This window comes from Chrysochloris asiatica, unplaced genomic scaffold (genome assembly GCF_000296735.1).
Source record: "Chrysochloris asiatica unplaced genomic scaffold, ChrAsi1.0 scaffold00424, whole genome shotgun sequence".
Lineage (NCBI taxonomy): Eukaryota > Metazoa > Chordata > Mammalia > Afrosoricida > Chrysochloridae > Chrysochloris > Chrysochloris asiatica.
The window spans coordinates 1171481-1186564 of record NW_006408942.1 but is presented as its reverse complement, the minus strand read 5'-3'; the positions used below and the strand labels follow the sequence as shown (position 1 = coordinate 1186564).

At 48.7% G+C, this 15084-nt stretch overlaps 1 protein-coding gene across 1 annotated transcript in view; it reads left to right on the top strand.

Annotated features, from left to right (window-relative positions):
• PLEKHG4B (pleckstrin homology domain containing, family G (with RhoGef domain) member 4B) overlaps positions 1-11929 on the top strand; it is a 76774-nt gene extending 64845 nt beyond the window's left edge. Inside the window, exons 13-20 of the mRNA XM_006876907.1 lie at positions 5939-6028; positions 6112-6342; positions 7117-7287; positions 7604-7784; positions 9406-9522; positions 9677-9934; positions 11330-11529; positions 11762-11929. Coding sequence (XP_006876969.1) covers positions 5939-6028; positions 6112-6342; positions 7117-7287; positions 7604-7784; positions 9406-9522; positions 9677-9934; positions 11330-11529; positions 11762-11929 — 1416 coding nt within the window. The remainder of the gene's footprint in view (positions 1-5938; positions 6029-6111; positions 6343-7116; positions 7288-7603; positions 7785-9405; positions 9523-9676; positions 9935-11329; positions 11530-11761) is intronic.
• The last annotated feature ends 3155 nt before the right edge of the window (positions 11930-15084 follow it).

The window sequence follows — 15084 nt, the reverse complement described above, 5'->3', positions numbered from 1 at the left end:
ATGGTGAAAGAATACAACCCTGTCACACACCTTTCTTAATTTTAAACCATTTAGTGTTCCCATGTTCTGTTCGAACAACTGCTTCTTGGTCCAGGTACAGATTCCTCATGAGCAAAATTAAATGTTCTGAAATACTCATACTTTGCACTGTTGTTCACAGCTTGTCATGATCCACACAATTGAAAGCCTTTAGCTATTGAAAATATCATAGCATGAACAATGAATAAGGAAGATCATAGAAGAATTGGTGCATTTGAGTCATGGGGTTGGAGACAAATACTGAAAGTACCATGGGAAAGGGAGAAAGATGGCAGAGAGACTGTGTGGCTCTCGGCAGCAAGGATACGGAAAACTGAATGAGAACTAGTTAGAGGATGGCCCTGAAACTCTGAGCTCCAGAGACAGGAATAGAAAAGGGAACCAAGTGCTAACTCTGAGCTCCAGAGACAGGAATAGAAAAGGGAACCGAGTGCTAACTGGAAGGAAAAGTTGGATACATGTGGTAAGAGAGGCGGTGTCAGATGAGCAGCAGCAGCAGACAAAACTGGACGCAGACATCTTGGGAGTTCATGGATTAATTTAGAGACGAGAAAGCATTCATGCTGCAGAAACCTACATGTGGATCGCAAAGACAAAGGAGACAGCAGCTGCAACCATATAGCCAAGCCACAGCTGTACCCTCTACAACCCCACCAAGTGGATAAGAGCCAGTAGCACCTGCTAAACACCAGAGCAGTGACTACAACCAACATTGACTAAATCCACTCTGAACTGAACAGTGAACAGAGATGCTCATATCTTGGTCACATGCACCAGGAGGCAACTGGTGAGTGTCTAACAATACACCAACATGCTTTCATCAATTTCACAAAAATTCAACACTAAAATGCCTAGAAAGCAGCAGAAAATTCCTGCTCACATGAAGAAACAAGACAAGAGTAGCTCAAACAAATGAACAAGAAGCAGAGCTAGAAAATGCTTTTGAGGAAGAACGGGCATTGGACTACCAGAAAAATAAGTCAAAAGAATGATATTGAGGTACATTCAGATGTTTCACAGAAAGGTTGAGGGAAACAAGAAAGAGTTCAGACAAATGCTACAAGAACAAGCCAATAAAATAGATACATGCACTAGAAACAACACGAAAACTTCAAACAGAAATCCAAAAGATCAATACTAATGTATCAGAAATACATCGAAAAGGCAAAGGAGTAGAATTGAATAAGTGAGCTTGAAGATAAATGTCTCAATGCTAGTAAGATAGAAGAACAATCAGCGAAAAGAATGAAAAAATCTGAAGAAGACCTAAGAGTCATGTGGGACACCATGAAGAGGAACTATCCACAGGTGATTGGAATTCCAGAGCAGGAAGAGACAAAACCACAGAAAAGATAGCTGAAGAGCTGCTGGAAAAAAATTTCCCTAACATCCTGAAAGATGAGATGATGATAAGTAATTGAACAGCTGGGCAAACCCCAATCAGGTTAGAACCCAAAAGAAAATCACCAAGACATACCATAATCAAACTTTCCAAAATTAAGGACAAGGATGAGAGAGAGAAAAGTAAGGGGTTGCTTGCTCAGAAGTCTGGGTAGCCTTGGAAACTCCTAAGCCCATGGACAAAGACATAGCCACAGAGGGCTAGAGCTGAGAGTGAAGCATCCAGCTGATATGAAGTGTGGGGAGAAGCACAAGAATGACCAAACATGCAGATAGTACCCATCTGACCTAGCTTCAATGGCTTGATGATCAGAATTCAACGAAGATAAAAGAAATTTAATGAAGGAAGCAAGTGTAAATTGCTACAATTTGATGAACTTGACCTATATTTATGAATGTAATAGTTCAAAATACTAACCAATAATGAAGGAGTCTTCATATCAAGGACCAAACATATCTCCTCAGTACACAGGGTTGATAGGGATAGGCAACTTAGACATTGGCCACCTAAAATGGGGGAAAGGGAGCTATAAAGGCATGAAATGACTGGCTTACAAGTTTTCAAGAGTGAGTTTAGTTTCAGAGTGTGTGTGGGGGGGGGGAGGTAGAATCCCCACTGAATAGTTTTCATCCTGTCTAGATGGGTCTGGTGGAAAGATATAGGGGTAGGATTCATTTGATTCAATAGTGAGTAATTGTTATCATGACTAATTGTGATTGTCACAACTGTAAAGGTGAAGTTTTGTAACAAAAAGGTGGGAATAGTTAATCTTACAGTCCAGGAACAGAGGGCCCTAGGACCATCAAGAGAGAAGAGCATGAGCAGAATGTGGGACCCTAACCAGGAAGCAGTGACATCAGAGGTGGAGTCAGAGGTGATGGCATGGAGAGATAGAGTAGATGAGGACTCGCAACTCATGGAAAGAGAAAGACTGTGTGCTGGCGGACAGGAGGCTGGCTTGCAGAATGTACCCTTTGGTTGTTTAAACGATGATATATTCCTGCGTGTTTTTGTGTACATCAAAACAATACAAAAAACAGAGAATAGAAGCAAATAATGTTGAGTGGTGATGCATGGAGGGGGTTGTAATTATTGCAGTGAAACAAAATACAATTGGTTGAGTGCAAAACCGATGTTCTTTCATGTAAGTTATCGTTCAATTCACAATAAAAGATTCTTATTAAAGGGAAAAAAAGTCATTGGATTAAACACACCAATCAAGAGACAGAGAATAGAAGGACTTCCGGTTCCCCAATGTGGCCAGACGACGCAGACAAAGTTAGCAGTTCAAGGTCACCAGTCGCTCCTCGGAAACCCTATACAGGGTTGCTATGGGTTGGAACTGATGCAGAGGCACTTCACAACAACAACAACAATATTCAATATTGTGTTGGAAGTCTTTTCCAGAGATATAAGGGAAGAAAGGGAAATTAAAGGCATTCAGATTGGCAAAGAAGAAATCAAACTCTATTTGAGGATGATATGATCCTATACATAAAACATCCCAAAGACTCAGCAACAAAATTGTTGGAACTCATTGGAAGATTCAGCAAAGTGGCAGGGTACAAGATCAATATAAAAAAATCAGTTTGATTCCTCTATACTAATAAAGACAGCTCTGAAAAGGAAATTAGACAGACAATACCATTTACAGTAAGTCTAAACAGAGAAACAGAAGACCTATACAAAGAAAACTACTACAAGGAGCCAAAAGAGATTTATTAAAAAATTGAAGGATATACCATGCTCATGGGTAGGAAGTCTTAACATTGTGAAAATGTCACTACTACCCAAACAATCTACAGCTGTAACACCATTCCAATCCAGATTCTAACAGTCTTTAAAGAGATGGAAAAAATGATCACTAAGATTATATGGAAAAGAAAGAGACCTCAGATAAACAAAGCACTGCTTAAGAAAAGCAAAGTTGGAGGCCTCTCACTCCTTGACCTCAAAATTTACTACACAGCTACAGTGGTCAAAATAGCCTGGTATTGGTACAATGAAAGATACATGATCAATGGAACAGAATTGAGAACCCAGAACTAAATCCATCCACACACAATCAACTGATCTTTGACAAAGGGCCAAAACACATTAAAGGAAGAGATAGTCTCTTAAACATATGATGCTGGCAAAACTGGAAATTAATTTACAAAGGAATGAAACAAGACCCATGCATCACACCATACAAAAAGAAATTCATCATGATTAAAGACTTAAATGTAAGACCTAGAACTATAAAGTTCATCAATGTAAAAAAGGGACATATTTAGGGGCTCAAATACATGACATACATACACTATCAAACATCTCTCAAGTGGCTAATGGTCATAAACATTTTTTAATGTTTAAAAGGTAAAATAGATGGCTGGTATGTTCATCAAAGATTTCACCAAACAAGTAAAAGTGGAGTTCACAGACAGCAAAAAAAAAAAATTGTTTTGCAATGACGTATCAGACAAGAGACTAATATCTAAAATTCAAAGAAAACTACTACACACTACAAGAAAAAGACAAACAATCCAATTTAAAAATGAGCACAGGACATGAACAGACACTTCACCAAGGCAGACATTCAAGCAGCCAACAAACATGTGAAAAAAATGTTTATGGTCATTCATTAGCCATTTGAGAGATGCAAATGAAAAAGTGAGCTATCATCTTATACCAATATTAACAGCAGGAAATAACAAATGCTGGCAAGGGTGTGGAGAGATGGTAGACTTCCTTTGTTGCTGATGGGGATGCAAAATGATCACAACTAATTGTAGAAGATGAATAACTAAAAAAGGGGGAGTAGTTCTTCTTTCATTTCAGTAACAGACAATCCCAGGACCATCAAGAGGGGGAGCATGAGGGGATCGTGAGATCCCTACCTAGAAAAGCACTGATGGCAGAGATGGTGGCAGAGGCGGTGGCCTGGAGAGACAGAGCAGCTGAGGGCTCTAGGCCCAGGGACTGAGGAAGACTGTGTGCCTGCAGGCAGGAGGCTGGCTTGCAGAATGTGCCCTTTGGACATTTAAATAAATATCTATTTTTTGTTTTGTCTGTGTACATCAAATATTTTAGCTTTGTTCATTTGTTAAATATAAGATTTAAATGGTGAACCACAGGGAGGAAGTAGGATACTTGTTGCAGGGAAGGGATTGTAATCATTGCCGTGACACAAAGTGTATAATTTGTTGATCATCTTGTTTGCAAAAAACCTTCACTAAATTCACAAGTCAAGTTTTGTTGTTTTTTAAAAAAAGTACCATGGACTGCCAAAAGAACAAACACATCTGTGTTGGAAAAAATATAGCCAGAATGCTCCTTAGAAGCTAGCATGGTGACACTTCATCTGTGATACTTCAGACATAGTATCAGGAGGCACTAGTCCCTGGAGAACAACATCATGCTGGGTAAAGTGGAAGGTCAATGAAAAAGCGGAAGACCCCCAACAAGATGGATTGGCACGGAGGCAGCAGCAGTGGACTCAGGCGTAGGGTTCATTCTGTTGTGCCTAGGGTTGTTATGGGTCAGAACTGACTCCACAGGACCTAACAACAACAATGATCACACCCCGCCCAGTTACCGAACTTGAGGAGCTGGTGTGAAGCTCTTCCACTTAGAGAAAACCCTGGTTTGTGTCTGGCCCCAGTGTTCAGGGGTCTTCACCTGGAAGTGTCTGTTGGTTTTACACAGCACCATAAACAACCAGCAATGTTTGGTGAACATCATAGCAGGCTGTGCCTGGTTTGAAACATCACAGAGTTCTGGGCTATGGGGTTAAGTTCATCTGTGTCTGTGTGTTAACGTGTCTTCCTGGATATGTCTGTCCATGTGTGTTTCATCCATGTCTGTATGTTCACCTATTTGTCTACATGTGGGTGTGTTCATGCATGTCCATGTGTGTGTGTCTGGGTGCCCATCTGTTTCTCTATGTGTGCAAGTGTATGTTCATGTGTCGGTGTGTTCTAGCGTCTGTCTGTGTATCTGTGTGTCTGTGTGTTTGAGTGTCTATGTGTGTGTGTTACCTGTCTGTCTATGTAACTATCTTTGTGTTCAGGTGTCTGTCTATCCATGCATGTGTCTGTGCTCCAGTGTTTGTGTCTGTCTGTGTGTCTCTGTGTTCACCTGTCTGTCTGTGTCTGTCTGTCTGTGTGTCTGCGTTCACCTGTCTGTGTGTCTCTGTGTCCATCAGTCATCTGTCTGTCTGCGTCTGCTTGTCTCTGTGTGTGTCTCTGTGTGCCTGTCTGTCTGTCTGTGTATCTCTGTGTCTACCTGTCTCTGTGTATGTGTGTCTGTCTGTGTCTCTGTGTCTCTGTGTCTGTGTGTCTTTGTGTCTGTACACGTGTGCCTGTGTCCACCTGTCTCTGTGTGTGTGTCTGTGTCTGTACATGTGTCTGTGTGTCTGCTTGTCTCTGTGTCTGTGTGTGTCTCTGTCTCTGTGTGTCTGTCCACACTCCCTGACTCAGCGTACATAGCTGCCCATGCCGGCCCTCTGCTTTGCAGGAGGAGCAGTTTGGCATGTATGCACTCTACAGCAAGAACAAGCCGCGCTCGGATGCTTTGCTCAGCAGCCACGGCAACTCTTTCTTTAAGGTCAGTCCCCCAGCCCCTGCCGTGTCCCAGCCCCGCCCGACTAGGCTGTGCTCACCTGCCTGCCCGGACCCCTCCCCTTGCAGGCCAAGCAGCAGGCGCTGGCAGACAAGATGGACCTGGCCTCCTACCTGCTGAAGCCGGTGCAGCGCATGAGCAAGTACGCACTGCTGCTCAGGGACCTGGTCAAGGAGGCCGGTCGCAGCCCTGCCCGAGAACAGGAGTTCAGCCAGCTGCGGGCCGCCGAGGACATGGTCCGCTTCCAGCTGCGTCATGGCAACAACCTGCTGGCCATGGACGCTGTGCGAGGCTGTGATGTGAGTACCTGCCCACGCTGCGGGAGGTCAGCCGAGGGATGGGGGGACCTCATTAAAAACTTGACTGACGCTGTCAAGGTGACACCACAGAGCACTGAGCCAGCTTGGGCCCCTGAATTTGTGGATGTCGACCACAGAACCGCCTGGCTGCTGGCCCCCAGCCCAGCTCTTTGCACACCCATCAGGAGGGTGGTCACTGCTCTGTGAGGGTGTGGGGAAGAAGATTGGCCATCTGTGACCATCGCTCTGGTCAGCCCCACAGGAAGCAGCAGGGTGGGGACATGGGGTCACTTAGTCACCAACGGGAGCATTCAATTAAAATGTACACAAGGACTTTAAAGTGGGATGTTAAACAGCATCAAAGAGAAGTGGGGGGCAGCACGGTGACACAGGGACTGGCCACTGGCTAGTGCCCACATCAGGGAGTGCTGTGCCCAGGGGTGACCCTCAGTCCCAAAATGACGTAATGTGTGATGCTGTCTGCCTGGCCCTCCCACACCTCCACCGTCCTGCTGTGAGCCTGAGGCATAGCCCCCTCACGATGTAGCCACCTGCTCTCTGCCCCTACGTGCCCTGGGCAGCTTTGTGTGCCTGGGCAGTGGTGGCAGTGGAGAGTTAGACAAAGTCTTTTGTTTTTAGTGATGCTGTAGCTTCTACTTAGACCGTTTGAAACTTCTGATCCAAGGCTAGCTCTGAGATGTGTTTCTGGGAACTGGCTACACTGAGACCCTACGTGATCACACCACAGCCGCTAAGGATGCTGTTTCCCTCCAGGTGAACCTGAAGGAGCAGGGGCCCCTCCGGTGCCAGGATGAGTTTGTCATCTGTTGTGGACGCAGGAAGTACCTGCGACAGGTGTTCCTCTTTGAGGACCTCATCTTGTTCAGCAAGACCAAGAAGATGGACGGTGGTAACGACATCTACGTGTACAAACAATCCTTCAAGGTATTGACAAGCAGTGCATGCCCCGGGGCCTTCCCATGGTCCAGGAGCACAGAGGGGCTCTGTAGACAGGCCTGGCTGGGGTCCGGGTGGGTCTCCTCACCTGCCCCCTTCCCTGGCAGGCTGAGGACTATTTGTCCTGTATGTGGGGGGTACCGGGGGGGTGTCCATAAACCCTCTGTCGACCAACCCTTCATCGACACAAGAGGTCCCTTGGAGTCCAGCCCGTCCTCCTGCCCCGTGGGGACACTGCAGACTCCCCCTGCTGTGGAGAGGCTTTCTGCACCGCCTGAGCGCTGTGGTGTTTCCCGTGACCCAGACGGCAGACATCGGCATGACGGAGAACGTGGGAGACAGTGGCTTGAGGTTTGAGATCTGGTTCCGTCGGCGTCGGAGGTGGCAGGACACCTACATCCTGCAGGCAGGCTCGGCCGAGGTGAAGGCTGTGTGGACGGGAATCCTAGGAAGGATCCTGTGGAGGCAAGCTCTTCGAAACCGAGGTCAGGGCGGCAGTGTGAACTGGGCTCAGGGAATGGGGCAGGGGTGCACAGGGTCCAGGGTGTCCAGGGAGGGGGCAAGGTGCATGGGGCACAAGGAGGGAGTGCTGCTGGCCAGAACACACCAGGTGACTACCATCCCCAGTCCCCACTGATGATGTTGAGAAGCTGAAGACTGCCTGGGCCACCAAGCCCCCTGGATCACGCTGAGCCTGCCCAATCACAGACAGGCTGACTCTACCCCCACTGGGGCCTCGGGATCAGTCAAGAAAATAAAACCCCCTCACCACTGGACCAATAAATAATATCATGATAAATGAAGAAAAGATTGACGATATCAAAGACTCATTTTGCTTGGCTCCATAATCAACACTCGTGCAAGTAGCATTTGATAAATCAAAAGACGGACTGCATTGACAAATGTGCTGCACATGACCTCCATACAGTGTCCAAAAGCAAAGATTGAGGACTAAGGTGCCCCAAGCCGTGGTATTTTCAATCGCCTCATATGCGTGTGAAAGTTGGACAATGACTACAAAAGACCATAGACGAATTGATGGACTTGAGTTAGAATGTTGGCGGAGAATATTGAAAGTACCATGGACCGCCAGGAGAACAAACAAATCTGCTAGAGGAAGTACAGCCCGAGTGCTTCTTAGAAGCCAAGATGGCCAGACTTTGTGTCTTAGACTTTGAACATGTTATCAAGAGGGACCAGTCCCTGGAGAAGGACATCATGCTTGGTAAAGTAGATGTTCAGCGAAAAAGAGGAAGCCCCCAACAGAGGGATTGGCACAGTGGTGGGTACAGTGGGGAGAGGGGCAGGACTGGGCAGGGTTTCCTTCTATTGTGCATAGGGTCACTGTGGGTCAGAGCCAACCCCACAGCACCCAACAACAACAACAACAACAACCTCTTGATGACTCAGCTTTCCACATTACTTAGTACCTTCTAGTCTGGGAAGTGAAGAGTGAACTCTTGTAGGCAGCAGGCACCCTAACGTCGCCTCTTCCGATGCTCCCAAAACATTTTAATGAACCCTTTCGTTAGAACGTTATTCGGTGTGCATGTATTAGCCTGAGCATAGTGGAATCTGGTAGTAGACATGGGTATAGTTCCTATCACCTCACATACGTCATCATTTTCTGTTTTTTCTTTGCTGAGTGTCACCAAGAATTGTTTCACTCTCAAAGTCTCTCCTCAGGCTTAGGTTTCCTTTCAACAGTCAAACACCAGATCCCTGTTAGCTTTGTTTCCTTGTGCGCATGCTCGTCAGGAGCCCTACTTCCGCTCTACCCAGATCCACAGTCATGTGTCCTCCTCCATGGTTCACTCGCTCGGCTTCCTTGAGTGGCAGCTACGAGGTCGCAGCAGATGTATGTCCCAGAACAGAGTGGTCCCCTCCAGAGCTCTAGAGAGCAGGGACTGGGCCCCTTGGTTCAGCTGGCTGTCGGGATTACACACCATTTTCAGTGGTGGATTCAAACCACGAAGTGATGTTGCATTTTGAGGGTTACATTCAAATGTGTATGAATTGTTAAACGGAAAACGGGTTTGTAAACCTTCGTCTGATTCCTAAGAAAAAGTTAAAAAAGAAAACTGTTTATACTTTCTTCTATTTTAGAACTCCGAATGCAAGAAATGGTGTCTATGGGGATAGGCAATAAGCCGTTCATGGACATCAAGCCCAGCGAGGCCGCCATAAGTGACCGGGCCATTGATTACATCATGAAGGGTACAGGTACAGTGTCTCTGGGACTGTCCCTCCCTCTGCCCAGCCAACTAGAACCTCACGCCCGAGGGTGTGACTCTTATGGGCCAACCAGGTGACTGAATGGGAGTCATGTGGTGTCCACCCAGCACTACTTCCGACTCGCTCTTTTGTCCACCTCCAGAGTCTCGGTCACGTGCGTCCATCGCTGTGTCCTCGTTTGACCACACCACCCCCTTCAAGAGGCCCCATTCCAGCATCTCAGACAGCAGCACGTCCTCCTCCTCGAGTAGCCAGTCTTCCTCCATCCTGGGCTCACTGAACCTGCACGTGTACCCCAGCCCCCCAGGCCCGCTGAGCCCTGCCTTCTGCCCCTGGCCCTACGACGTCCGAGCCTGCATCCAAGAGGACGAGCTGGAGACGAGCAGCCAGCCCTCCATGAGTGAGTGGACACACCTCTAAGGGAGCCGGGGCAGTGGGCCTGCTGCGGCCGGGTCCGGGTCGGAGGGTACCTGAGCTCCTTCATTTTACCCGATTTCATGCTCTTCCAAATGGTTTTTAACTTTTTCTTTTACTTTAAAGAGTAAGAGATAGATGTAACAAAAGGGATTGAGAACCAAATACCCTAAACAATGAACAAAACAGAGTTAAAGAAATTAGATTTAGGGGAAGAAAAGCAGAGATCCCTGAGAGACAAGAAACAAACAGGGTGGGGAGGGGACCCTGAGTGAGGAGACACAGGGTGGGGAGGGGTCCCATAAGAGCAGAGTCCAGTGAACGGAGGCCTACACCAGAGCAGCCGGGCACTTGAGCAGGTGTGCGGAAAGTATGGTCTCTGCCTAGACACACTCATGGGTCACTGTGTAGAGCCTAAATCTGACCAAACCATGAAAACAAAAGCTGAAAGAATCCGTGTTTTCTAGTCACTTCACGGCATCCCAGAACAAAGCTCAGCAGACAGAGTTAAAAGCCTGCCACGGAGTCGGTTCTGACTCGGAGTGACCCTCTGTAGGATTTCTGAGGCTGCAAGTCCTTCAGGAGCAGAGAGCCTCATCTTTGACCCACAGAGCAGCTGATGGGTGTGAACTGCCAGCCTGCGGTTACAGGACAGTGTGTGGCACACATGTGAACTAGCAGCCTTTCAGTTGGCTGTTGGACACAAACTGCAAGCACGGAGTTCCAGGAGCATGCCCACTCAGTTTCCACGGGTGACTCTCACTTCAGAGGGGCCCCTCTCTCCTGTGTCACAGGCAGCAGGGGACTTCATGAGGAGGGAGCCAAGTGGTCCAGAGGGCTGCTCACTGTCCCCATGCCACCACACCCTTACAGACTCCAGGGTACCAGGGATGGGGTGGGGGTGAGAATCATTAACTAGAAGTTACTGTTACTGATTGGTGGTTTGTGCCGTGGAGTCGGTTCCGACCCTGTATAGGGTTTCCGAGGCTGTAAATCTTTATGGGAGCAGAAAGTCTCATCTTTCTTCCAAGGAGCAGCTGGTAGATTTGAACTGCTGACCTGTTGGTTAACAGCCCAGTTCATAACCCACTACACTACCAGAGTTCCTTAGACACATAACTTGGGTGAAGAAGGAAAAATGTAAACAGTTTAAAACTCCTATAACGAAACCAAGACCGAAAGAAGATGATGAAATAGTTGGGCAAAATGGATGGGAAGGGAATACATTAAAGAACAGACAGACCACCAGGAGAGACTGCGCAGTGAACACCGAGCAGCTTGGGTGCCCGTGGACCACACGGCCAGGAACAGGGGGCTCAGGCTGGTGGAGCAGCGGCCAGCCGGCTGCCCAGGCCCCTCAACCCGGCCTCTCCATCTGCAGCCACAGAGAGCTCGGGGTCCTCGCAGTGCACCTCGGGGGATAGCACAGGCAGTGCCCACCATCCCAGGCACCCAGTTTTGCCGCAACTTGAGGATGATGGTGTATCGGACCCTGGCTCCTCTGGGACCCCCACCCAGAGCACCCCCCCAGCTTCACCGGACAGGAGCCCACCAAGGCGCAGTGGGCAGTTCACTACCGCAGTAAGTGTCTACATCCGGGACCCAAGGGGAGACCCCAAGTGCTTGCTCACAACTACGGTCTAGGCTGAGCCAGTGGACCCATATACAGGATACAGCTGACTCTGATAACCAGAGCCCTCTCCTGACCAAGCCCCCCCTACTCCCGCCTCTCATAGTCCCCCCACTCCCTCCCTCCTTCCAGAACCCCCACACTCTCTCCTCTCATGGCCCCCCCCACACTCCCTCCTCCCAGAGCCCCCTCACTCCCTCCCTCCTCTCAGAGCCCCCTCACTTCCTACCCCCTCAGAGCCCCTCTACCCCCTCTTCTCGTGCCTCCCCCATGCTCCCTCCCCCCTCTCAGAGTTCCCCAGTGCTGGCCACTTCCTGCTCTGTGAAGGGGTCTGGGCTTCAGAAGGGCTGAGCAGGCAGGTGGAGAGGTGGTCAGAGCGTGGCCAGGGGAGGCTGAGTATGTCCAGACAGAGCGCTTTGCCCGGCCCTTTCTGGGGACAGTGCTCCTCAGCCACCACCTTAATGGCTCTTCCACAACCAGCAGCATCCACCAAGCAGCCTCCCTGCCCAGACTGGTCAGGCCTGACCCTGAGCAAATGCATGCAGGCAGGGACAAAGCTCTCCCCGGAGAGTGACAGGACATCAGTCTCAAAGGCCTCCCTTTGTTCTGAGACTGTCTCCATCCCCACCCGCCTGCTCCAGCCGCAGGCATATCCCAGACCTGGGAAGGAGCCGCCAGCTGCCCCAGGCATCATGAGAAGAAGAGAGGGTCTGATGTCAGGGGTGCTTTAGCCTGAAATGGGGGGAGCAGACCCTGCGCCCATTTCGTTCTGATTGGGGATCCATCCTTCTTGTCAGAACAAAGCCCCCTTCGTCTGATTGGCAGGTGGAACATTCTGTAAGTAGCTGGTTTCCTGGCTAAACCCCAGATAATCTAGGTGGGAATCAGATGTCATTCCTAACCATGCTGACCACTCATCCCAGCTGACCGCATGCCCCATCACTTGTCCAGACCCATATGCCTGAATGCATGGCGCACTAACTGCCCCCACCCCATCCCCAGGTCAGCCTGACCTCAGCCGGGCATCACTAACCTGCTCCTGCCCCCCACCAGTGGCCTGGCCTGCTGCTCCTCATGGGCCCCGTGGTCACTTAGCATGCTCAGTGTTGGTGACAGTCCAGCTGGGAGGGTCCCAGGACCACGACTTCATTCCAGGGTCCAGAACCCTGGCTTACCACTTGTGCTGAGACCCTGGGCCCATGGACGGACCAGCCCACAAGGTCCACAGGTCATTCCCAGAACTGTGAGCCCCAGCATCGACCACCGCTACCTCTGGCCACTGGGCCGGCTCTTCTGCTGGTGACCGGCAGACGCAGCCCTTGGAGACCTTGAAAGGAACAGGTGTTACTTGGCTGCCTCAGCCAGCTAGAAACACCTCCTGAGAGTCAAAACCATGGGGGACAGGGGCCCAGGGCCTCACATTCCTGCCACCATCCAGTCACCCTTGGCTGCCCCACCCCACAGTATGAAGACCCCAGGAAGGTGCCCTCCTGTCCATGGCTTCATGTGTGGACAGTTGTGAGACCCCTGCTTTCACAAAGCTCAAAGTCTGAAGACATGGAGGACTAGCCACCCAGTGAGGGCCCCTCTGATGCGGAAGGATGAATTTTGTTATGTGAGAACCCTTCTGTCTGTGAAGTAGACTTTTCCACACGCTGCGTGTGGTACTGTCTGAGAGCTTCCATTCCCCGCATACGATGCATTTGAGAGACAGCAGCTCATCTTTGACAGGCATTTTAGGGTCCGATAACTTGACTAATGCATGTCTAGCAAGACCCACGTGAGGTTGGTACAAACGGTACACATGGACAAAAAGTAGCAGGTAGTAAGCAAGGTTTATTAAGTTATGAGAATACATTTCTCAGAAGAGGAGAAGCGGGTAGTCTCTCTCGAGTGAGACAGCACCTTGACCTTCTGTCTTTATTCTCCTTTATAGGGTTTTTGGCTCGTCTCCCTCAAGTTTCATTCTCATTGGTGGCAGGGTCTGGGTGGCACATAGTCTTTATTTGCACCTTTGGGCCTTTGGGTGGTCTCGCATGGCTGTGTTTCTTAGATGGGGTGCTGGGCTCAGTTTCCTGGAGTTAGTGATTCAAGTGTCGGGTGTTGGGGTGCACTCAGGCTGGCTGTTAGGGTCCTACTCTGTCCCTCAAAGAGTGGGATCCTGAATTCTTGAAGAGAAATCGGACGCCGTTCTGTCTGGTTATTTCCTGCTGACTCGGGAAGATGAGCTGCCTTGTTAGGACCCTTCTCCTGAGTTATTCTGACTCCTACACTTCCATGAATCTGGCCGCCGCCGCATCCAAATGTTCCGTGGGTTAGGGTTGGAAGCCTTGAACCACCATCATTTTCATTTGGAACTGTTGGATTCTGGAAGACACAAATTTAACCAACAGGTTAAACACACAAGGTCCAAACAGTATAAGTACTATTATATCCACTATTGCTCCAAAAAGAGGGAGAAACCGAGTCACTGAGGGAATCTAGCGTTTAGTAATTGTCCCAATGTTTCCAGTTACTTCCTTTTGACTGTGTCTTAAAACCTTGCCTATGTTTAACAGGCCTTGCACACTTTCCTCTACCTTTCCACTTGAATTGATATAAAAGCAGCGGGTGGCATTTGCCAAAGCACAAACTGCCCCCTGGCTAGCCAGAAGCTAGTCCTGTGCTGTTCGGTGGTCCATCACCTGCCTTGCCAGAGTCAAGAGAGTATTGGATTGCTTCTGTAGTAATACCAACATCTTGGGATGTACTGCAACAACCTCGAGGTGTTTGTAATAGTTTGTGCATTGTCCACAACCCCTCCTATGAGACCAGCCACGGTAGTGACCAGTGAGACCACTCCATCTAAAATCAGCACTCCTTCTCTCCAGATCCTATGTCTCCCTGGGTAGGCATTAGCAGAAGTGGTATAGGATATCGTTGTTAGGTGCCATCGACTCAGCACTGACTCATACATAGCGACCCTGTGCACAACAGAATGAAACACTGCCCAGTCCTGGGCCAACTTCACAATCGTTGCTACTTTTGAGCCCACGGATGCTGCCATTGTGCCAATCCATCTCGCTGGGGGTCTTTTTCTCCGATCCTTCACTTTACCAAATATGATCTCCCTCCCCAGTGACTGGTCCCTCCTGACAATATGTCTGAAGTATGAGAGATGAAGTCTGGTCATCCTGGCCTCCAAGAAGCACTCTGGCTGCACTTCTTCCAACACAGATCTGTTGGTTCTTTTGGCAGTCCATGGCGCTTTCAATATTCTCGTCTAACACCATAACTCAAAAGCATCAATTCTTCTACGGTCTTCCTTATTTCGACTTTAGAATGCATATGAGGTTATTGAAAATACCATGGATTCCATCAGGCGTACCTTAGTCTTCAAACTGACATCTTTGTTCTTCAATACTAAAGAGGTCTTGTGCAGCAGATTTGCTTAATGTAATATGTCGTTTGATTTCTTGACTGCTGCTTCCATGAGTGCTGATGGTTGATCCAAGCAGAATGAAATC